At 37.4% G+C, this 25,720-nt stretch overlaps 2 protein-coding genes across 4 annotated transcripts in view; one reads left to right on the top strand and one right to left on the bottom strand.

Annotated features, from left to right (window-relative positions):
- Positions 1 to 8,124, top strand: part of LOC144972216 (ubiquitin carboxyl-terminal hydrolase 22-like) — a 35,909-nt gene extending 27,785 nt beyond the window's left edge. For all 3 annotated transcript variants that reach the window (XM_078913242.1, XM_078913241.1, XM_078913240.1), the window contains 2 exons: positions 3,372 to 3,521; positions 7,502 to 8,124. In XM_078913242.1, coding sequence (XP_078769368.1) covers positions 3,372 to 3,521; positions 7,502 to 7,544 — 193 coding nt within the window. In that variant the 3' untranslated portion in view covers positions 7,545 to 8,124. The remainder of the gene's footprint in view (positions 1 to 3,371; positions 3,522 to 7,501) is intronic.
- An 8,719-nt stretch (positions 8,125 to 16,843) lies between these two features.
- On the bottom strand, positions 16,844 to 25,709 carry LOC144972210 (uncharacterized). Its single transcript, XM_078913231.1, has 6 exons — positions 25,357 to 25,709; positions 21,831 to 21,932; positions 21,264 to 21,333; positions 19,996 to 20,128; positions 18,696 to 18,804; positions 16,844 to 17,293 (listed from the first exon to the last, which is right to left on the bottom strand). The coding sequence occupies exons 1-6, from the start codon at positions 25,540 to 25,542 to the stop codon at positions 17,174 to 17,176; spliced, it is 720 nt and encodes a 239-aa protein (XP_078769357.1). The 5' UTR covers positions 25,543 to 25,709; the 3' UTR covers positions 16,844 to 17,173.
- Positions 25,710 to 25,720: the final 11 nt, after the last annotated feature.

A 25,720-nucleotide genomic window follows, 5' to 3' on the forward strand; every position in this document is an offset into this window, starting at 1 on the left:
TTGGTAAGCTTGTAAACAACTGACAAAACACAAGTAACATGTGTTTGTAAAATGACAAAAAGTAATCTGTAATCTGAAAACAACTGACAAAACACAAAGTAACATGTTGGTAAGCTTGAACAACTGACAAAACACAAGTAATCTTCATTTTCGTAAACTTGTAAACTGACAAACACACAAGTAATCTCTCTTTTCTGTTAAAACCCTTGACAACTGACAAAACACACAGTAATCTCTCGTTTTCTGTAAACCTGACAACTGACATAAAACACAGTAATCTCTCGTTTTCTGTAAAACCCTTGACAACTGACAAACACACAGTAATCTTCTTTTTCTGTAAAACCTTGAAAACTGACAAAACACACAGTAATCTCTGTTTTCTGTAAAACCCTTGACAACTGACAAAACACACAGTAATCTCTCATTTTCTGTAAAACCCTTGACAACTGACAAACAACACGTAATCTCTATTTTCTGTAAAACCCTTGACAACTGACAAAACACACAGCATCCTTTATACATTTTCTGTAAAACCCTTGACAACTGACAAAACACACAGTAATCTCTCATTTTCTGTAAAACCTTGACAACTGACAAAACACAAGTAATCTCTCATTTTCTGTAAAACCCTTGACAACTGACAAAACACACAGTAATCTCTCATTTCTGTAAAACCCTTGACAACTGACAAAACACACAGTAATCTCTCATTTTCTGTAAAACCCTTGACAACTGACAAAACACAGTAATCTCTCATTTTCTGTAAAACCTTGAAACTGACAAAACACAAGTAATCTCTCATTTCTGTAAAACCCTTGACAACTGACAAAACACAAGTATCTCTTTGATTATCTCATTTTCTGTAAAACCCTTGACAACTGACAAAACACAGATCTTCATTTTCTGTAAACTTGACAATGCAAACATATCTCTATTTTCTGTAAAACCTTGACAACTGACAAAACAAAGTAATCTCTATTTTCTGTAAAACCCTTGACAACTGACAAACACAAAGAATCTCTCATTTTCTGTAAAACCCTTGACAACTGACAAAACACAAAGTAATCTCTCATTTTCTGTAAAACCCTTGACAACTGACAAAACACAAAGTAATCTCTCATTTTCTGTAAACCTGACAACTGACAAAACACAAAGTAATCTCTATTTTCTGTAAAACCTTGACAACTGACAAAACACAAAGTAATCTTCATTTTCTGTAAAACCCTGACAACTGACAAAACACAAAGTAATCTCTCATTTTCTGTAAAACCCTTGACAACTGACAAAACACAAAGTATCTCATTTTCTGTAAACCCTTGAACAACTGACAAAACACAAAGTAATCTCTCATTTTCTGTAAAACCTTGAAACTGACAAAACACAAAGTAATCTCTTTGTTATCATTTGTAAAACTGAAACTGACAAAACACAAAGTAATCTTCATTTTCTGTAAAACCTTGAAAACTGACAAAACACAAAGTAATCTCTGTTATTTCTGTAAAACCTTGAAAACTGACAAAACACAAAGTAATCTCTCATTTTCTGTAAAACCTTGAAACTGACAAAACACAAAGTAATCTCTCTTTTCTGTAAACCTTGAAAACTGACAAAACACAAAGTAATTCTCATTTTCTGTAAAACCTTGAAACTGACAAAACACACAAGTAATCTCTCATTTTCTGTAAAACCCTTGAAAACTGACAAACACAAAGTAATCTCTCATTTCTGTAAAACCCTTGAAACTGACAAAACACAAAGTAATCTCTTCATTTTCTGTAAAACCCTTGAAAACTGACAAAACACAAAGTAATCTCTCATTTTCTGTAAAACCCTTGAAAACTGACAAAAACAAAGTAATCTCTTGTTATCTCATTTTCTGTAAAACCCTTGAAAACTGACAAAACAACAGTAATCTCTGATTTTCTGTAAAACCCTTGAAAACTGACAAAACACAAAGTAATCTCTCTCATTTTCTGTAAAACCCTTGAAAACTGACAAAACCAAAGTAATCTCTTGATTATCTCATTTTCTGTAAAACCTTGAAAACTGACAAAACACAAAGTAATCTCTCATTTTCTGTAAAACCCTTGACAACTGACAAAACACAAAGTAATCTCTCATTTTCTGTAAAACCCTTGACAACTGACAAAACACAAAGTAATCTCTCATTTTCTGTAAAACCCTTGACAACTGACAAAACACAAAGTAATCTCTCATTTTCTGTAAAACCCTTGAAAACTGACAAAACACAAAGTAATCATCTCATTTTCTGTAAAACCCTTGAAAACTGACAAAACACAAGTACTATCATCTCATTTTCTGTAAAACCCTTGAAAACTGACAAAACACAAAGTAATCTCTTTGATTATCTCATTTTCTGTAAAACCCTTGAAAACTGACAAAACACAAAGTAATCTCTTTGATTATCTCATTTTCTGTAAAACCCTTGAAAACTGACAAAACACAAAGTAATCTCTTTGATTATCTCATTTTCTGTAAAACCCTTGAAAACTGACAAAACACAAAGAAATCTCCTTAATTATCTCATTTTCTGTAAAACCCTTGAAAACTGACAAAACACAAAGCAATCTCCTTGATTATCTCATTTTCTGTAAAACCCTTGAAAACTGACAAAACACAAAGTAATCTCCTTGATTATCTCATTTTCTGTAAAACTCTTGAAAACTGACAAAACACAAAGTAGTCTCTCATTTTCTGTAAAACCCTTGAAAACTGACAAAACACAAAGTAATCTCCTTGATTATCTCATTTTCTGTAAAACCCTTGAAAACTGACAAAACACAAAGTAATCTCCTTAATTATCTCATTTTCTGTAAAACCCTTGAAAACTGACAAAACACAAAGTAATCTCCTTGATTATCTCATTTTCTGTAAAACCCTTGAAAACTGACAAAACACAAAGTAACCTTGATTATCTCATTTTCTGTAAAACCCTTGAAAACTGACAAAACACAAAGTAATCTCCTTGATTATCTCATTTTCTGTAAAACTCTTGAAAACTGACAAAACACAAAGTAACCTTGATTATCTCATTTTCTGTAAAACCCTTGAAAACTGACAAAACACAAAGTAGTCTCCTTGATTATCTCATTTTCTTCCTTTTTTACTGGCGCTGATATGACCTTAATGTGTTGTGAGCGAGCGCCATAAAGCCCTTGAAAACTAAATCAAACAAACAACTGGTGGTCGTCATTTTTCTAGGGTGTAATAAGTAGTAAAAGAACGTGAATGTGACATGAATGAAGATGAAAAACCATCAATGACATTAATAAGAAATGCCAGTGATGGTTGAGTTGTATGGATGATATTTAACTGTATGATGTGTTGTTTCCCTCCATCCATCCACTCAGATACTCCCTGTTTGCTGTGGTCAATCACTTTGGGTCCATAGAATCGGGTCACTACACCTGCTTCATCAGATCATTGAAAGAACAGTGGTATCGCTGTGAGGACCACCTCATCAAGAGAGCCACAGTAGGAGAGGTCCTCAATAGTGAAGGGTGAGTGCATTGTAGTCTTTTGCCATACTCTCAACAAATATTGTATTTAAAATTTTGACCAGAAAGCTCGTCCTTTTAATATCGATTGATTTGAATGACCTCAACTTGTCAAAAACTCCCAACCCTGGGACATCGAGTCTTGTCATAGTCAGGTAGATAGGTCTTTCCCAGTCCTGTCAGTCATAGACATTTAATACCCTGGGACATCGAGTCTTGTCATAGTCAGCCCTTTTTCCTCCTCTTCTTCTCACCAACTTGTCAATGTACATGACATGAAGTGTATAGGTAGATAGGTCTTTCCCAGTCCTGTCATTCATAGACATTTCATCCATATTATGCACAGGTTTTTTTGGAATCCAAATTTGGCCAAATTCACATCCAGATTCAGAATTTTTGTTTTCCAAAGTTTTGAATAATAAATTTTGTTCAGACCATCAATTCTATTGCATTTTATTTATAGCGGTTAAAACCTTCCGTTTTGGTTTGACATCAATATATTTGTTCAAATCTGGATTTAAAAACTGAAAACCAATATGGATATTTTTTGTGAGTTGGTTGTGACAGGTTGTCTGATTTCTGGTGGGGACTGGTTCCATTCTGACTGTCATTATCCTTCTGTAGGGAGATTTGGATTGTAGGGCTACAGTGGATTTGTCGTGGTTTTTTACAAAGTCCAGCAATGTTGAGTTTGGTCACTGACAGGGAAGATAGAGACCTGTAAATTCTCAGTCAATTAACTGAAATCAGTCAATTCGTCAAATTCAAATATTTTTAAAAAGGGAAGAAAGAAACGAATAAAGAAAGAATTCATGAATCGTAGTCGATTGACTGTAAAGTTAACTAGGAATGTTCCACAGCCCCACGCATAGCTCATGGGCCGTTTATATTAATGATGGATATATATTGCCAAGGCTAAGCGACGCTTTTTAGAATTGCCGTGTCTGAACACACCCCAGTGTATTTTCACACAGCCTTCGTGAAATTATTTTTTCACTTTCGAAACCTGTCGTAGCCAATTTTAACTGAGCCGCCGAGCGATAAATTTCACTGTTTCGTCTAAGCCAAAATTGACCACATTTACTTGAAGGACAGGAAAAGTATGAGAAAGAAAAATTCGAAACACCGGAAGTTCGTTATGTAGACACCTTCAAATCGAAAGTTAAATGATTGCTACAAGCACATCTCGATTACCTCATGTTGTAAACAAACTGGTTGACCGTTTCTAAGTTTCTTCACTGATTGGGTACCTAATTACAAGGAACAATGGTAAGTAGCCTAATTAATTCCCTCGAAATTTAGTTTTCTGCCATTGCTTTGCTCAAGTGAGCTTGCTGTTTACCTTTCATTTTGATTCTTTGGATTTTACCGCCTCGACGAATTACGAAGAGTTTCAGTTTCAGTCAATTTTTATAGAGCTCATTTACAGGTCTGAAGATAGTAATCAATATCAATCTCTGATCCATTCATTGTGTTCTTTGAGTGAAGGTTTTGCCACAATTGTTAGGGAAACTGGCAGTATTTTTATTGATACTTTTGAATTGCATAGCCCATTAGATCCAATTCAAACAATTTGGTTTTTTATGCGAGGATAAAGTTGTGGATTGGATATAGTGTTGCAGAGGAAGACGACAAGTTTGTCAAACAGTTATTGTTGTGAGATGACGGTCTGAAATGTTGTGTAGAAATAAAATGTGAATTTGAATCTATGGAATCTGATCATATCTGACCAATAATTAGAGGTTCTCAGGTCTTGTCCACCATTGAGATTAATTAGAGTCTCAGGTCCTGTCTACAATTGAGATTAATAAGAGTCTCAGGTCCTGTCTACCATTGAGATTAATAAGAGTCTCAGGTCCTGTCTACCATTGAGATTAATAAGTGAGAGTCTCAGGTCGTGTCCATTGAGATTAATAAGAGTCTCAGGTCCTGTCTACCATTGAGATTAATAAGTGAGAGTCTCAGGTCGTGTCCATTGAGATTAATAAGAGTCTCAGGTCCTGTCATGGGTGCCAGTTTTCCGGTTCATGTCGGAAATTCGGTTTCGCGATATCTCGAAGTCAAATACCTCCGGTTTCAGTGTTTTTGAGAAAAAATTTTTTAATGTTGAGGGAGAACCTCTGGTACTCTCTGTCTCTCTCTGTTATTTGGCTCCCCTAGAGAGAGAGAACTGCACTGTGAGTATTTCACTATGTATTATAAATTGGTTTTAAAATCAAATTAATTTCCTCATTGTGTCAATAAGTTTGCTGCGTAATCATTTAATAATGGAATAAAAACGGTGATGAAATAAGAGTAAAGTTTAGGCTGCATTTTCAGTAGGAACATTTTCAGGTTTGGCAAAGTGTCGAGATTTTAGTTTCAGGTTTCAGCACTTCTTCCTGCTGGCAGCCATGGGTCCTGTCCACCGTGGAGAACAGTTGATTTTTTATCTCTTTATTTTTCTAATGTGGATATTCTACCTTCTGCTTTCTCTGTCATTTCACACACAACGGATCTGGTGATGTCACTTTCTCTGTCATTTCACACACAACAGATCTGGTGACGTCGCTTTCTCTGTCATTTCACACACAACAGATCTGGTGATGTCGCTTTCTGTCATTTCACACACAACAGATCTGGTGATGTCGCTTTCTCTGTCATTTCACACACAACAGATCCGGTGATGTCGCTTTCTCTGTCATTTCACACACAACAGATCTGGTGACGTCGCTTTCTCTGTCATTTCACACACAACAGATCTGGTGACGTCGCTTTCTCTGTCATTTCACACAACAGATCTGGTGACGTCGCTTTCTCTGTTATTTCACACAACAGATCCGGTGATGTCGCTTTCTCTGTCATTTCGCACACAACAGATCTGGTGACGTCGCTTTCTCTGTCATTTCACACAACAGATCTGGTGACGTCGCTTTCTCTGTCATTTCACACAACGGATCTGGTGATGTCACTTTCTCTGTCATTTCACACACAACAGATCTGGTGACGTCGCTTTCTCTGTCATTTCACACAACAGATCTGGTGACGTCGCTTTCTCTGTCATTTCACACACAACAGATCTGGTGACGTCGCTTTCTCTGTCATTTCACACAACAGATCTGGTGACGTCGCTTTCTCTGTCATTTCACACACAACAGATCTGGTGACGTCGCTTTCTCTGTCATTTCACACACAACAGATCTGGTGACGTCGCTTTCTCTGTCATTTCACACAACAGATCCGGTGATGTCGCTTTCTCTGTCATTTCACACACAACAGATCTGGTGACGTCGCTTTCTCTGTCATTTCACACACAACAGATCTGGTGACGTCGCTTTCTCTGTCATTTCACACACAACGGATCTGGTGATGTCGCTTTCTGTCATTTCACACACAACAGATCTGGTGATGTCGCTTTCTCTGTCATTTCACACACAACAGATCCGGTGATGTCGCTTTCTCTGTCATTTCACACACAACGGATCCGATGAGATTTTTTATTCTGAACTCTCGTCCAGCCTGCAGTGGTTGGGTAGCTGGGTCTGTTAGATCTGTCATAAGGTACTTTGTGATAGACTAGCTACCTGTCGAAAGGGTAGTAAGCAATTGCTATTATCCATTTCATGCTCTTGAAACTAGGATGAACTCAAGGCTCTGAAGGAGTTTGTGTTGCTTTGTATCATATGAACAGTTTGAGGAGATGCTATTTGGTGAATTGGTCAAGCAGATTGGAAAACAAGACATTTGATTTGATTTGATTGCAAATAACTGTCCACAATGTTATTATCTCCCGTTTTTCTGGGCATTGATATACGTCAATCATCTAGGGATGAATACTGTGAGAAAAGGGAGATAATAACATTGAAAGACTGTGTTTGGTTTGCATTTCAAATTGATCTCCAGACATGACAGGGACTATTAAACAGTTAATGATTAGTTTGGATTTTCTTCTTAACGACATAAGCTGTCATGTGACCTGTCACTTTTTTCTTTCTTTCTTTCAGATATTTGTTATTTTACCACAAACAAGTTTTGGAATATGAGTGACCAAGGCAGTCAGTCAGTCAGTCGTACACGAGGATGGAATGAGATGATTTCTCAAGACTATTTGTGTTTGCTTTTGGGGTTGGCCGTGGGACACAAGCATTATATTCCCTATCTTGTCATCCATTCAGCTCGAGTGTGGTCATGTGATAGTTTGTATAGAACAAACTGTCGGAAGCTGTGGATAGAACGGCTGTGTTTTTTAAAACAAAAATTATAACCAGGAATGCTTCAGGATCATATCCTTCTTCAGTCATTAGTATTAGATTTTGTGTTTGTTTTGAGGTTTTTTGGTGAAAAAGAGTTTTGATGATGACTCATTCTCCGTCTATTATTTTTATTCTTTTATGAACTGTTTTGATTTTTTTTTCCCCTCAATCTTGTTAACTACTTAATGTCAGGATGATGTGGCAGAAACCAAACCAGGACTGAACATAATGGACAAGGGCGTGTTTGCTTCAATCAATCTCTATCATGATGAGTAACCAGTGGCCCAGTCTCCATTATTGGAGCCAATTCAAACATCGGCCCCAGGAAGTGACAGTTCTATTGCCTCGGGAAATAAAATATTTAAAAATAAAAAGTTATTAAATTACCTCTCATTTTGTGCAAGTCCCCTGTGTACAGTGGAGTGTTCATTCTGATTCCCCCCCCCCCCCCCCCCCCCCCCAGTGATGATTACGTTGCCTGCCTGTTCAATCTGGTGGGAAGTGGCTTGCGATAGACCTCAGATTTGTTGTCAAAAACACCATAAGTACATACTTTCCGAGAAAATGAGATATGGATACTGCTATGAACTCAATACACAGCATGTCTAACAGTATGGATATCCAGATAAATGAGAGAGAGTGAGATTATTTGAAAATGAGATATGGATACTGCTATGAACTCAATACACAGCATGTCCAACAGTATGGATATCCAGACACTGCAATTTCTGAGCCATATACTGATTTAAAATGGTCATTAAGTTTTAGTGTCTTGATAAACCGATAATTTTGTAATTACTAGAGATTGCTGCAAACGAATGTTTGAATGATGAAGATCGGAGTTAATTTTTGATTTGGGTTTGATGTTAGCTTTTATATAAATTTTTGTATTTTGCGCACTTTTATTTTCCACACATGCGGACAAAATACACTTTTTTGCTAAAAAATACACTTTTTAGGATCATAGAATACACTTTTCATTCTGGGAAGGTTGGCAGGTCTGCTCTTAGTGGGATCCTGTGCTCGTGTCTGGATGAGAATTTTAGGTGATCTCAAAATAAGTACATTGATGGTATGTTGTTGGAATCTACACTAATTCCCTATTTGTACTATTTCCCTTTGTCTTACCTTTTCTTGGGTGCTTTAATTGTAATTCTAGAACATTTTACTATCCCATTTTCTTCCTTTTTACTGGCGCTGATATGACCTAAATGTGCCGCAAGCGACGTAAAACCCTTAATAAAAACAAAAACTGATTTACACTAAGATGAGATGACCTGGGTCAAAATAAACCAGACATTTTGTAGACACCCAATGATAATTTAATCCAATAATCCCCCATTTGGCCTACAGTGATAAACCAGACATTTTGTAGACACCCAATGATAATTTAATCCAATAATCCCCCATTTGGCCTACAGTGATAAACCAGACATTTTGTAGACACCCAATGATAATTTAATCCAATAATCCCCATTTGGCCTACAGTGATAAACCAGACATTTTGTAGACACCCAATGATAATTTAATCCAATAATCCCCCATTTGGCCTACAGTGATAAACCAGACATTTTGTAGACACCCAATGATAATTTAATCCAATAATCCCCCATTTGGCCTACAGTGATAAACCAGACATTTTGTAGACACCCAATGATAATTTAATCCAATAATCCCCCATTTGGCCTACAGTGATAAACCAGACATTTTGTAGACACCCAATGATAATTTAATTCAATAATCCCCCATTTGGTCTACAGTGATAAACCAGACATTTTGTAGACACCCAATGATAATTTAATCCAATAATCCCCATTTGGCCTACAGTGATAAACCAGACATTTTGTAGACACCCAATGATAATTTAATCCAATAATCCCCCATTTGGCCTACAGTGATAAACCAGACATTTTGTAGACACCCAATGATAATTTAATCCAATAATCCCCCATTTGGCCTACAGTGATAAACCAGACATTTTGTAGACACCCAATGATAATTTAATCCAATAATCCCCCATTTGGCCTACAGTGATAAACCAGACATTTTGTAGACACCCAATGATAATTTAATCCAATATCCCCCATTTGGCCTACAGTGATAAACCAGACATTTTGTAGACACTCAATGATAATTTAATCCAATAATCCCCCATTTGGCCTACAGTGATAAACCAGACATTTTGTAGACACCAGTGATAATTTAATCCAATAATCCCCATTTGGCCTACAGTGATAAACCAGACATTTTGTAGACACCCAATGATAATTTAATCCAATAATCCCCCATTTGGCCTACAGTGATAAACCAGACATTTTGTAGACACCCAATGATAATTTAATCCAATAATCCCCCATTTGGCCTACAGTGATAAACCAGACATTTTGTAGACACCCAATGATAATTTAATCCAATAATCCCCCATTTGGCCTACAGTGATAAACCAGACATTTTGTAGACACCCAGTGATAATTTAATCCAATAATCCCCCATTTGGCCTACAGTGATAAACCAGACATTTTGTAGACACCCAGTGATAATTTAATCCAATAATCCCCCATTTGGCCTAAAGTGATAAACCAGACATTTTGTAGACACCCAATGATAATTTAATCCAATAATCCCCCATTTGGCCTACAGTGATAAACCAGACATTTTGTAGACACCCAGTGATAATTTAATCCAATAATCCCCCATTTGGCCTACAGTGATAAACCAGACATTTTGTAGACACCCAGTGATAATTTAATGCAATAATCCCCCATTTGGCCTACAGTGATAAACCAGACATTTTGTAGACACCCAATGATAATTTAATCCAATAATCCCCCATATGGCCTACAGTGATTAAACCAGACATTTTGTAGACACCAATGATAATTTAATCCAATAATCCCCCATTTGGCCTACAGTGATAAACCAGACATTTTGTAGACACCCAATGATAATTTAATCCAATAATCCCCCATTTGGCCTACAGTGATAAACCAGACATTTTGTAGACACCCAGTGATAATTTAATCCAATAATCCCCATTTGGGCCTACAGTGATAAACCAGACATTTTGTAGACACCCAATGATAATTTAATCCAATAATCCCCCATTTGGCCTACAGTGATAAACCAGACATTTTGTAGACACCAATGATAATTTAATCCAATAATCCCCCATTTGGCCTACAGTGATAAACCAGACATTTTGTAGAAACCCAGTGATAATTTAATCCAATAATCCCCCATATGGCCTACAGTGATTAAACCAGACATTTTGTAGACACCCAATGATAATTTAATCCAATAATCCCCCATTTGGCCTACAGTGATAAACCAGACATTTTGTAGACACCCAATGATAATTTAATCCAATAATCCCCATTTGGCCTACAGTGATAAACCAGACATTTTGTAGACACCCAGTGATAATTTAATCCAATAATCCCCCATTTGGGCCTACAGTGATAAACCAGACATTTTGTAGACACCCAATGATAATTTAATCCAATAATCCCCCATTTGGCCTACAGTGATAAACCAGACATTTTGTAGACACCCAATGATAATTTAATCCAATAATCCCCCATTTGGCCTACAGTGATAAACCAGACATTTTGTAGACACCCAGTGATAATTTAATCCAATAATCCCCCATTTGGCCTACAGTGTTAAACCAGACATTTTGTAGGCGATGTTTTGTGGCTCATGAGGTGATATGCCAGCCTTTGTTGACAATTTGGTCTGGGTGGGGATCCTGAATCAAAGTCGGGATTCAATTGATAGCTTGCCGTCTGCTTGACAGAGAGAGAGAGATGAGCAAGTAGTTTTACTAGCCTCTGAGCTATCCATCCATACTGACTAGTATGATTACTCGTCAATCTCTCTCAGACACCTGGGTGGGGATCCTGACCTCCCATAGTGGGCAGGGAGGTACATACTGTCTTCTATCCCCTTATATCTGTTTTCCAACATGCTTTCTGTCTTTGTCTCGGATTGAGATTACTTGGTTTTGTCCTGGTGCTGGCCGGAGTCCTAGCTGGGAGGGAAACAGTCAAATGCGTAGTTATTGTTTTGGGAGATGATATTTTTTTCCTTGTAAATCATCTCTCTGTTATGTATTATCATTATTATTATTTTGAATGTATAATGTAAGTATTTGAGTGTGTTCCTCTATGTTGGATTTTGTGCTTGTGTCTGGATGAGACTTGTAGGTGATTTCAAACTGAGTACATTGGTGGTATGCTCTTGGAATTTACATCTGATCCCTATTTGTTCCCAGTTCCCCTTTGTCTTACTTTTTCTTGGGTGCTTTAATTGTAATACTAGAACTTTTTACTATCCCATTTTCTTCCTTTTTACTGGCGCTGATATAACCTAAATGTGTTGCAAGCGCCGTAAAACCCTTAAAAACAAAACAAAACAAAACATCTCTCAGACACAAGACACACGGTGTCCTATCAATGGCACCACTAACGAAAGAGTGAAAATGGATAGGTATGGGAACAAAACAGACAATGGACGTCTCGGGTAAAGTGATGTGTTCATGTTTGATGTAAATAGTGACAGTCCTTATGGAGTGATGTGTTCATGTTTGATGTAAATAGTGACAGTCCTTATGGAGTGATGTGTTCATGTTTGATGTAAATAGTGACAGTCCTTATGGGATGTGATCGTTGTTCATGTTTGATGTAAATAGTGACAGTCCTTATGGAGTGATGTGTTCATGTTTGATGTAAATAGTGACAGTCCTAATGGAGTGATGTGTTCATGTTTGATGTAAATAGTGACAGTCCTTATGGAGTGATGTGTTCATGTTTGATGTAAATGGTAGTGACAGTCCTTATGGAGTGATGTGTTCATGTTTGATGTAAATAGTGACAGTCCCTTATGGAGTGATGTGTTCATGTTTGATGTAAATAGTGACAGTCCTTATGGAGTGATGTGTTCATGTTTGATGTAAATAGTGACAGTCCTTATGGAGTGATGTGTTCATGTTTGATGTAAATAGTGACAGTCCTTATGGAGTGATGTGTTCATGTTTGATGTAAATAGTGACAGTCCTTATGGAGTGATGTGTTCATGTTTGATGTAAATGTAGTGACAGTCCTTATGGAGTGATGTGTTCATGGTTTGATGTAAATAGTGACAGTCCTTATGGAGTGATGTGTTCATGTTTGATGTAAATAGTGACAGTCCTTATGGAGTGATGTGTTCATGTTTGATGTAAATAGTGACAGTCCTTATGGAGTGATGTGTTCATGTTTGATGTAAATAGTGACAGTCCTTATGGAGTGATGTGTTCATGTTTGATGTAAATAGTGACAGTCCTTATGGAGTGATGTGTTCATGTTTTTATCGTATACATCCTATGCGTGTGTTTTCATGTTTGATGTAATTAGTGACATTTTTGTGATTGTTAATTGCCATTGTGTGTTTTAATATACCATTGTGTTGTTTTATACCATTGTTTGTATTGTAATTTGTTGTAATCCATGTGTTGTATTGTAATTACCATTGTGTTGTATTGTAATTATACATTGTGTTGTTTTATACCATTGTATTGTAATTGTACCATTGTGTGTATTGTACCATACCATGTGTTGTATTGTATATTACCATTGTGTTGTATTATACCATTGTTTGTAATTGTACCATTGTGTTGTATTGTACCATTGTATCCATTATTGTGTTGTATTATACCATTGTATTGTAATTGTACCATTGTGTTGTATTGTACCATTGTGTTGTATTGTACATTACCATTGTGTTGTATTATACCATTGTATTGTAATTGTACCATTGTGTTGTATTGTACCATTGTGTGTATTGTACCATTGTTGTATTGTACCATTACCATGTGTTGTATTGTACCATGTGTTGTATTGTACCATTGTGTTGTATTGTAATTGTACCATGTGTTGTATTGTACCATTGTGTTGTATTGTACCATTGTGTGATGTTATTGTACCATTGTGTTGTATTGTACCATTGTGTGTATTGTATTGTACCATTGTGTTGTATTGTATTTACCATTGTGTTGTATTGTACCATTGTGTTGTATTGTACCATTGTGTTGTATTGTAATTTACCATTGTGTTGTATTGTACATTACCATTGTGTTGTATTGTAATGTACCATTGTGTTGTATGTACCATTACCATTGTGTTTGTATTATACCATTGTATTGTATTGTACCAGTGTGTTGTATTGTACCAGTGTGTTGTATTGTACCATTACCATTTGTTGTTTTATACCATTGTGTTGTATTGTACCAGTGTGTTGTTTTATACCAGTGTGTTGTATTGTACCAGTGTGTTGTATTGTACCATTACATTGTGTTGTATTTACCATTGTATTGTAATTGTACCATTGTATTGTAATTGTACCATTGTGTTGTTTTATACCATTGTGTTGTATTGTACCATTACATTGTGTTGTATTTACCATTGTGTTGTATTGTACCATTGTGTTGTATTGTAATTGTACATTGTACCAGTATTGTGTTGTATTGTATACCATTGTGTTGTATTGTAATTGTACCATTGTGTTGTATTGTACCATTTGTGTTTGTATTGTTAATTGTACCATTGTGTTGTATTGTACCATTCATTGATTGTGTTGTATTTACCATTGTTGTATTGTACCATTGTGTTGTATTGTACCATTGTGTTGTATTACCATTGTGTTGTATTGTATTGTACCATTGTGTTGTATTGTACCAGTGTGTTGTTTTATACCATTGTGTTGTAATTGTACCATTGTGTTGTTTTATACCAGTGTGTTGTATTGTACCAGTGTGTTGTATTGTACCATTACCATTGTGTTGTATTGTACCATTACCATTGTGTTGTATTGTACCATTGTGTTGTATTGTACCATTGTGTTGTATTGTACCATTGTATCCATTTGTTGTTGTAATGTACCATTGTGTTGTATTGTACATTTACCATTGTGTTGTATTGTACCATTTTTGTATTGTATTGTACCATTGTGTTGTATTGTACTTGTGTTGTATTGTACCATTACCATTGTGTTGTATTGTATTGTACCATTGTGTTGTATTGTACCATTACCATTGTGTTGTATTGTAATTACCATTGTGTTGTATTGTACCATTACCATTGTGTTGTATTGTACCATTACCATTGTGTTGTATTGTACCATTACCATTGTGTTGTATTGTACCATTGTGTTGTATTGTACCATTACCATTGTGTTGTATTGTACCATTACCATTGTGTTGTATTGTACCATTACCATTGTGTTGTATTGTACCATTACCATTGTGTTGTTTGTAATTACATGTGTTGTATGTAATTACATTGTTGTATTGTACCATACCATTGTGTATGTATTTACCAGGATTTACTATTGTGTTGTAACATTACATTGTGGTCTTGTCTTGTCTGTGAAATTGTGGAAAAAAATGTTCAAACTGACGAAATTTCAGATTTCTCTTCTTTTAAAAACAATTATTGATTGATGACTTTAAAAAAACAAAAAACAAAACTGAGCTTTCATACAACCAAGTGAGGTTCTCTTTGGCCACATTTCAAGTCGAAATTGGCCTGGAGGGCCTCTGGCCATCTTATAACCCTGGTGCTTTCGACAATGTCAGTGCCATTACCGATCACCAATTATTCCACTGACAAATCAAGACTTGCTCCGTTGTATTGTTGAATGCTGTGCTCTATGCCGGTCGGTCCCAGGCCTGGATAAACTACAGAGGGAAAATGGCGTTTGAGCAAAACACCTGGGGGGGTTCCTGACCTCCCATAATGAGCAGGGAGGTACATACTGCGTCTTCTACCCCCTTATATCTTTTTTCCAACATGCTTTCTGTCTTTGTCTTAGAATGAGATTACTTGGTTTTGTCCTGGCCAGAGTCCTTGGCTGGGAGGGAGACAGTCAAAGGCATAGTTATTGCTTTGGAAGATGATATTTTTACTTGTAAATCATCTCTTATGTATTACTATATTTGTTATTTTGAATGTATAATGTAAGCATTTGAGTGTATTCTTCTTTATTGGACCTTGTGCTTGTGTCTGAATGAGACTTATAGGTGATCTCAAACCAAGTACTTTGCGGGTGGTTGGATGGGAGCATCACCCTGAAATCATATACCTATGATGTTCGCATGGGTGTACGATCCGATAGTGATGTCGTTTCTTCTTCTCTTTACTAGCCTATCCTGCTTCTTTGGTTTGTGATTGTATTTTTGACAGGGGATATTTTTTTTTTCTGTAAATCTTCTGCCTGTTTGTTCTTGGTTATTTATAATTTAGCTTATGATATCTTTAGGTTATGATTTTGATTTACATTTGTACTATTTTTGTTAGATTGCTTGTTTTTTTTTGTTTCAGCGGTCTCTCATATAACCTCAATTGTGTTGGAAGAGACCTAAAGCAACAAACAAACAAAAAAAACAAAAACCACGCCCCCTTTTTCTACCATCTTGAAAAGCCCAGAATAACGACATCCCTGGATAACGACATCATTTTCTGGTCGTCATCCAGGGGTTTCACTGTATTTAAAGGGAGAGAGAGAGAAGACCACAAAACCAAACCATTTTCTGGTCGTCATCCAGGGGTTTCACTGTATTTAAAGGGAGAGAGAGAGAAGACCACAAAACCAAAAACCATTTTCTGGTCGTCATCCAGGGGTTTCACTGTATTTAAAGGGAGAGAGAGAGAAGACCACAAAACCAAATTATTCTTTCCAAGTCATAAACAAAATTGAATGGAACAGCTTCAAAAAGAACAAAATACCAAACACATCGTCGACCTGTTTTTTTAGTAACGTATTTATGTTCTTTTTTGGTTGCTGAAGTAGGATTTTGAGCCCAAAACATTCAATTATTGGTATTTGGATTCATTTTTGTTTATTACTTTTTACAGTCTACAGCTTCTAGTGGCTTCGTATGACTTTCCAAGTCTCAAAGTAACATGAAAGAGGCAATTTCTACAGAGAATGATAGGTGATGGCAAAGACAGACCAAAATCAAACACTCCCACCTTCGCTAACATTTTCCTCTGACCTCCACGTATTGCACTCCAATGTGCCTTTGGTAATGAGAAAATAACAAAGTAAGATCAAAGATTAATTCAATATAGAATTTTATTTATTTGAACAGAAAGTTGTTGGTTTCAAATGACAGGAAATGATACATATCGATTTGTATCCATTGAGTTGCATTCGTTGATGGATCGGATAGTTGTATCCATCCATGGTGGTAAAAAATCAAGGCCGTGCTATGGATAAAAACCAAAATGGAAAACTGTTGTGAAAAGCAGTAGAAGAAATACAGGACTTGTTTGGTGTATTTTTTGTGTGGACAGAGAGAGGGAAAATCACCCATCTCCCCTTCTGTCATTTATGACTCCACTGCCATCCCTGTATTCATCATTCTTCCACCACCAAGGCCAGGACTCAATCCGACTGTCCACCTTTCTGCCTGATGTTTGCAATGCCCGTCTTCATCTGATGTAACATTTGATACGAGGTCTGCAGGGATGCCATCAAACTCTGGATTTCCACCACCAGTGGTTCCTGGGGAAGGCATTAGAGAAGGAAACATTGATGAAAACACAAAGAATAAAAATATCCTTGTGTCAGAAACAAACTCGGAATCCAACTGACATGGCAACCTTCCCCTGGTTGAGAGAGAGCAGTCACACTAGCCACTAGTTCAAGTTCAAGGTCAACGTCTTTATCTGCAAAAGGCAGATTGCCCATCACTGCAGATTTTATACAATTATGTGGTGACTTTCTCCATTGTTGTGTTATTGAGAAATGTTTAATAGCTGACCAAATTTGTAGTTGGAAATATCAAGGATTTCTGGTGGGAGAGTGTTCCATTCCTTGATGGCTCTTGGGAAGAAACTGTTTTTATATTTGTTGGTTCTGTGTGTGTTGGGGTTGTGAACTTACTGCTATGATAATTTCGTGTGGATGTACATTGGTGTTTTGTGAAATACTGTGGTAGAGTTACTGCTGTGTTGTTGGAATGTACAGTTCTCTGTAGAAGTTGGAGGCGTTTTTCTGTCCAACGTTTTCAGTGTCGCATCCACGTGAGATATGATATAATCCTCTCTTTCCATCTGACCCTGACCCTTCCCCTTTACCCTATAGCTCTCCTCATCAGTCATACAAGAGGCCACTCCACACTTTTTCAGAAGAAAACATTACAACCTTCCTCTGATCTTTTGCAGGAATAGGACAATGGGTTCTTTTTAATTCTAGAAAACTCATTGGAAAGAACCTCAAACTGCGGACAGCAAATTGGTCATTCAGTCACGAACACCCTACAAACATAAATACACACTAACACACCTACACCCCATCCCATACATTTACAAACATGCACACACACACATACCTACAACCCATCCTCTACACACACACACACATGCCTACGACTCATCCTACACACACATGCCTATGACCCATCCTACACACTCACACACACATGCCTACGACCCATCCTACACACACACCTACAATCTATCCTGTACACACACACACATACCTACAACCCATCCTTAACACACACACACACACACCTACAACCCATCGTGTACACACACACACACACACCTACAATCCATCGTGTACACACACACACACACACCTACAATCCATCATGTACACACACACAAACACACACCTACAACCCATCGTGTACACACACACACACCTACAATCCATCATGTACACACACACAAACACACACCTACAACCCATCGTGTACACACACAAACACACCTACAACCCATCGTGTACACACACACACACACACCTACAACCCATCGTGTACACACACACAAACACACACCTACAACCCATCGTGTACACACACAAACACACCTACAACCCATCGTGTACACACACACACACACCTACAACCCATCGAATACACTGATACCCACAGACAATAGGTACTCCAAATTACCGTAAGACTGGCGTGTAGATGTTTATGTCCAATCCAGGTCACGTGATCTAAGTAAGGGCTGACATTAGTCATAGTGGGAACCAAATCCAGGAGGACGGAATGGAAATATCTGGAACAAAAAAAAAACGGCAATGTGATCTTGTGGTATGACACTTGCTTTCGGATCGGAAGGTTCTGGGTTCGAGCCTCGCTCAGCGCATAGTTGAGTCCTTGGAAAAGGGTCTTTATTCACATTCTCTCACCGTACTCAGGTGTAAAATGAGTACCTGGTCAGTAACAGCGTTGTCTCTATCCAAAATTATTGTTCGCCTATGTCTCGTCCTACATGTTAAGTGTTGCTGTTGGTCAGGGACCCCTTGTAAAGCGCTTTGAGAATATTAAATGGACATTGCACTATATAAAAGTCAATAATTTTTTTAAAAACAAAGACTGCCACCATTACCTCGTTTTATAAACTTGCTATCTGTTCAACATGTCTTATTGAGTAAGGAATCCATCTGACTAACATGGGGTCAGTTGACCTCTATATCTTCTATTCCCCTACATCTGTTTTCTGAGTTGCTATCTGTTTTTGTCTAGGAATGGAATTTCTTGGTTTTGTCCTGGCCCTTGACAGAGTTTTTAGCTAAGAGGGAAACAGTCAAATGTGTGGTATTAGTTTTGGGGGATGATATTTTTAAAATTGTAAATCATCTCTCTCTCTCTCTCTTTAAAATGCTACATATTTTTTTTGTTTGAACATGTCCTGTAAAAGTTTAACTGTATTTTTTAGTGGGATCCTGTGCTGTGTCTGGATCCTGTGCTGGTGTCTGGATCCTGTGCTGGTGTCTGGATCCTGTGCTGGTGTCTGGATCCTGTGCTGGTGTCTGGATCCTGTGCTGGTGTCTGGATCCTGTGCTGGTGTCTGGATCCTGTGCTGGTGCTGGATCGTGCTGGTCGATCCTGTGCTGGTGTCTGGATCCTGTGCTGGTGTCTGGATCCTGTGCTGGTGTCTGGATCCTGTGCTGTGTCTGGATGAGACCTTTAAAACTTGAGCTTTTCTATAGTGCAAAATCCACTAAACGTGCTTGAAGCGCTTTACACGGTATTCTCAAACTAAGTACATCGATGGTGTGCTCTTGGAATCTACATCTATTTCCTATTGGAACCAATTCTCCTTTATCTTACTTTAACTTGGTGCTTTAATTGTAACTCTAGAATATTTTGACTTATCCATTTTCTTCCTTTTTACTGACACTGATATGACCTAAATGTGTCGCAAGACCCGTAAAATCCTTAAAAACAAACAAACATGACATACTTGTGGTAATCAGCCTCTATTTTGATGAAGTCACCAACAAAAGGTGTTTGCAGTCTGGTCAATAACTTTTCTTTGTTCCTCAAAACAGTGTCAAGGTCATCACACATTTGCTTTAGCGTGTTGATGCGTTTATCTGGGAGAGAATGAAACAATTCTTTAAGAGTGAAACTGGATTTTTCTCAAACATTTCTCCTGTTGTCTATCTGAATGTTCACCACAGACTTAATCATTATCTTAAAGACAACAGCAATAGAGATGAAACAAGGCCTTCATTGGCCACCTGGCTGGGGGTCCTGACCTCCCATAGAGGGCAGAGTGGCACTTACTGTGTCCTCTATTCCCCCATATCTGTTTTCCAATTTGCTTTCTGTCTTTGTCTTGGAATGAGATTACTAGGTTTTTTTTCTGGCCCTGACCGGAGTCCTTGGCTGGGAGGGAAACAGTCAGATCCATAGTTATTGTTTTGGGAGATGATATTTTTTTCCTTGTAAATCATCTCTCTATTATGTACTGTATAATGTAAACATATGAGTGTATTCCTCTTAATGGGATCTTGTGCTGGTGTCTGGGTGAGACTTTTAGGTAATCTCAAACTAAGTACACTGATAAAGTGCTCTTGGAATCTACATCTGTTCCCCATTTGAATCATTTCCCTTTGTCTTACTTTTTCCTCAAGTCCTTTTTATTGTACATCTAGAATCCTTTCACTTTCCAATTTTCTTCCTTTTTACTTGCGCCGATATGACCTAAATGTGTTGCAAGCGCCGTAAAACCCTTAAAAACAAAACATAAAAACATCATTGGCCACCAATGTGTGACATGGCACTCATTGGCCACCAAAGCGACACATGGCCCTCATTGGCCACCAATGCGACACATGGCCCTCATTGGCCACCAATGCAACACATGGCCCTCATAAGCCACCAATGCGAGACATGGCCCTCATTGGCAACCAATGCAACACATGGCCCTCATAAGCCACCAATGCGAGACATGGCCCTCATTGGCAACCAATGCGAGACATGGCCCTCATTGGCCACCAATGTGTGACATGGCCCTCATTGGCCACCAGTCTGTGACATGGCTCTCATTGGCCACCAATGCGAGACATGGTCCTCATTGGCCACCAATGTGTGACATGGCCAATGGTCAAGGTCAAAGTTCATTAAAATTAGCATTATTATCATACCACTTGGCAGCTGCCAGAAAATAATAAAAAAAATAATTTTTTTGTTACAAAGAGATTTTGATAGCTGGCTACATCTCACCAATTGTCTCCAGGCTGAGGATGTCACCAGATTGGCTATGGAGGTGGTGGGTGGAAATGTCTTGTTGTAGCTGAAAAAGACAAGGGTAATTCAAATCATAAGTGGAGACAGATAGCAACCAGATTTGGCAACCAGCTATATCATTATTTTGATGTATCATGAATCCCAAAATATAGGAATAGGAAAGGTAAATAATACGAATAATAATGATAATAATAATAATAATAATAACAATAATAATAATATTAAAAATAATTACAATAATAATAATAATTACAATAATAATAATAAATTAACAATAATAATAATAAAATAACAATAATAATAATAATAAAATAACTAATAATTAAAATAATAATAATGACAATAATAAAATATAATAATAACTAATAATAATAATAACAATAATAATAATAATAATAATAATAATGCATTGTATTTCCAAAAAAAAATATTGGCAAATGAACATTAACACTGAAAAAAAAATGCCTTAACTTTTACCTTTATACAATTTAAAATGTTCCCTCATTAAAATGTGTTGAAAAGGTCAATAAGACTAAAACTTACTTTGACGACAGTCTTTTTCTTGTCAGTGATCTCCCTTTGAATGGTGATAAGTTTAGAGGAAGGAAGATCAGCCAGGGCTTGGGCGCATTCCGTCTCATTTTTCTGAAATCCCATCAGACAGAGAGAAATGTCAAATCCACAGCATTGCAGAAGGTCATTCTGTGCAACAACCCTAGACTAACACACGACGTTTTCATTACCGGAGTTGTGTCAGGGATGACCCCTCTGTGGACTCAACTATGATTGGATAGCTGGATCTTGCAACAACCCTAGACTAACACACGACGTTTTCATTACCTGAGTTGTGTCAGGGATGACCCCTCTGTGGACTCAACTATGATTGGATAGCTGGATCTTGCAACAACCCTAGACTAACACACGACGTTTTCATTACCGGAGTTGTGTCAGGGATGACCCCTCTGTGGACTCAACTATGATTGGATAGCTGGATCTTGCAACAACCCTAGACTAACACACGACGTTTTCATTACCTGAGTTGTGTCAGGGATTTTTTATTTATATGACCCCTCTGTGGACTCAACTATGATTGGATAGCTGGATCTTTTAGATCCGATGGAAAGTATTTTGGCATTGGGTGGCGAACACCAGTTGCTGTCCATTTGAATTTAATGCTACTGAAATTAGGATAAATTCATGCAAAATGAAATACATCAAGCTGTCATAAAATCAATAAAAGTAAAATGTTATAATCCCTAGTTTAAATCAATGCTGGAAAATGACTGCTTAGTTTGGGATCCACACCAAAAAAAAAAACAAACAGAAAAAGTTCAAATCACAATACATTGTTGAAATACACGTGACTGAGATAACTAAGTGGCATGAGTCATGTCATGACAATTATTTTTAGGCCACTTCTATTTGCAGAAGTACTGCGAATAGTAGATAGTGTTCGTATTCGTTATTTGCAGTAGTACTGCAAATAATACACATCATTCATTTCGGTTGCAGTAGTAGCCTACGAGCCTAGAGCTTTATTGTATAGAGGATTGGGCATAAAATGTCAATAAACTACGTTATTTACTTTTTTTTTTTTTAATTAATTTTTTTTTTTTTTTTTTTTTGTCTATTTTTTAAATATTTATTTTTTTAAAATATTACTATCGTTATTTTGCGTTTCGTTGACGATGACAATGTGTCTGTTGTTGTGCACTGATGGTGGTGTTGATGTGGTGGTTGTGATTGTTGTAGTGGTGGTGGTGATGATGTAGTAATGGTAGGTAGTGATGGTGACTATAAGGATAATGATGATGATGTCATGGTGGTGATGGTTCCTATGAGTTCATCGTAGAGGGACGGTGGCCTGTTAATGGTCTTTGGATCGGTCTCCACCAACTTGTGGAGGTCGAAAGGCTGGCTTCAATTTCAATGGGAAATCCGTGCTGTATTTTAGATCCTGCAGGAAACTGTCAATTTGGCTTTTAAAGCTGTTTATGCTTGGCGCTGTAACTTATACTTATAACTATTTTTTCAGGCAGGCTATTCCATTTCTCAACAATTCTCTGACTAAAGAAATTTTTTCAGATGTTTAAATGGCAATTTTGTTTGGCAAGTTTATAACAGTGGCCTCTTGTTCTTTTGTCCTTGTTAAATGTGAGGTAATCTTCTACATTTACTTTGTAGAGACTGTTGGTCAATTTATATGTTTAAATTAGATCTCTGAGTCTTCTGTACATGAGGCTAGGGAGGTCTAATGCTCTGAGTCTATCTTCGTAGCTGAGGTTTGAAATTTCGGGAACAAGTTTGGTGGCTCGACGTTGGACATTTTCAATAAGTAAAGCATCTGATTTTATTTATGGGGGACCATACACAGTTTCCATATTCCAAGTGTGATCGTATTAGACTTTTAAAAAGAGTGGTTAATATGGGTTTGTCTATATAATCGAAAGATCTTCTGACAAGTCCCAGGATTCTATTTGCTTTGTTAACAGTCCTAGGTGCATAACCTTGCATTTGTTTGCATTGAAACGGAGTTGCCATTTTTTAGACCACAACTGAAGTGTGTCTAGGTCATCTTGCAGTCGGCCAGCTTCTTTGACATTATTTACAGATGAAAAGACTTTGGCGTTGTCTGCAAACATTTTTATGAAGGAGTTTACTGCTTCAGGCATATCGTTTACATACCATATAAATAAAACTGGGCCCAAGACACTACCCTGGGGGATCCCAGATAGAACTGGTTTCCATCCTGATGCTTCACCATTGATCACTACTTGCTGTTTTCGGTTTAGCAGAAAATCTTGCAACCATCCCAACACACTGCCACTAATTCCATATTGTTCAAGCTTATAAAGTAGGCGTTGGTGAGGGACAGAATCAAAACATTTTGCAAAATCTAGGTAGATGGCATCAACCAGCATAGCATAGTCAAGCATTTGAGTCCCATCTCCAATACAATCAAGGAGCTGGGTAGTGCAAGAGCGTCCACTAAGAAACCCATGCTGGTTATGTGACAAAAAGTAAAAGGGGTTCATAAAGTTCATTATGGCTTCTCTAAGACAAGATTCCATTTGCTTGCAGATTACTGAGGTCAAGCTTACTGGTCTGTAATTAGATGGGTCAGATTTTTTACCTTTTTTGTAAATAGGACATACTTGAGCATTTTTCCATTCAATTGGGAGTGTCTGTTCAACAAGTGACTTATTAACGAGTAATGCCAAGGGCTTGGAAAGTCCAAAGTTCATTACGTGCCTCTCTCAGTAATTTAGGTTGGATCTTGTCTGGCTCCATTGCTTTAGAGTGGTTTTCTAGGACCTGCTTGATGATGTGATGGTTGTGGTTGTAGTAGTGGCAGTTGTAGCGATGATGACGAGGAGGAGGGTGATGCTGTAAAGTTGGTGGTGGTTGCTCTAGTTTTGATAATGATGTGGAGGTTGCTTTATGAAAGAGAGAGAGAGAGAGATGCCTGGAACTTTATAAAATATATTTAACTAACTGTAAATAATACAATAAACGGTGCGGAGTGAATCTCATTAACGTAATCTGACAGACAAGCTGATGGATTTCAAGTTAGAGAGGTGGGGACAGGGACATTTTCATGGATTGGATTGGGGTAACAAAACAAAACAAAACATTATCTTGTCAAGTTTCAGACTTGAAGGAAAAGTGGAAACATTCAAAATCTCAATTCTCAGTCACACAAAATGTTTCAATCATCTTTTCTTTTCTTCTCAACTAACACACTCATTCGACTTCACGCCATTTGACAGAACAGAAAATAGTGTTGTGTTTAGTGAGGCGAGGCGACAAAATCTTATTTTCAGAGACGGGAGAGCGCTTCTACTTCTACTTCTACTACTGGGAATAATGATTACGCCGTGAAAGTGAAATCACTATTCGCAGTACCCTGTAACTGGGTGGGGAAGAGTAAAAGCTCTGTATGAAAAGTAAATCGAAAGCGCATCATGTTCGGAGAAAATATAAAATAGGAAAGATAATGATAATTAAATTGTTTTTAACAATTCGAACGTAGAGAAGTAGAGTATCAGATGAGAGAGAGAGAGTTTACCAAAGTCTTGATGTTCATGTGCTCGGCAAGGATGAGAGCATCTCTACTATTTTTGATAAATGAATTTTCCTGGTCCCAAGGATTTCTGGAGGTGACACGACCAGCTGTCGTTGATATCATCGTCGTGGTGTCTCCAGCTCCAGAACTCGACATGGCTGCTTTTGATTTAGCTCTGGGAAAAGCCATCTGATCCTCTTTTATACGAGCACTTTAATTTGCAACACTAACACATAATGTTTATGGTTGGAAGCACAAAAAGCTCTAGTAGACGGATCAAGCTTCCAAGTTTCATTTGTTCATTGTTTACATCTTTCAAAGTTTGTTTTCTCTCCCGGTGTTTAGTAATTTTCAACATTCAAGAGCG

The sequence above is a fragment of the Berghia stephanieae genome, chromosome 5, assembly GCF_034508935.2.
Source record: "Berghia stephanieae isolate SIO BIC M18660-M18661 chromosome 5, UCSD_Bste_1.3, whole genome shotgun sequence".
Lineage (NCBI taxonomy): Eukaryota > Metazoa > Mollusca > Gastropoda > Nudibranchia > Aeolidiidae > Berghia > Berghia stephanieae.

Bases quoted from the DNA above. Each gene is read 5' to 3' on its own strand.
- LOC144972210 (XM_078913231.1), bottom strand. From the start codon at position 25,542: ATGGCTTTTCCCAGAGCTAAATCAAAAGCAGCCATGTCGAGTTCTGGA. The intron at 21,933-25,356 runs GTAAACTCTCTC...ATGGGATTTCAG, and splicing joins ACATGAACATCAAGACTTTG to AAAAATGAGACGGAATGCGC. The intron at 18,805-19,995 runs GTATGTCATGTT...TTTTTGTTCCAG, and splicing joins ATAGAGGCTGATTACCACAA to ATATTTCCATTCCGTCCTCC.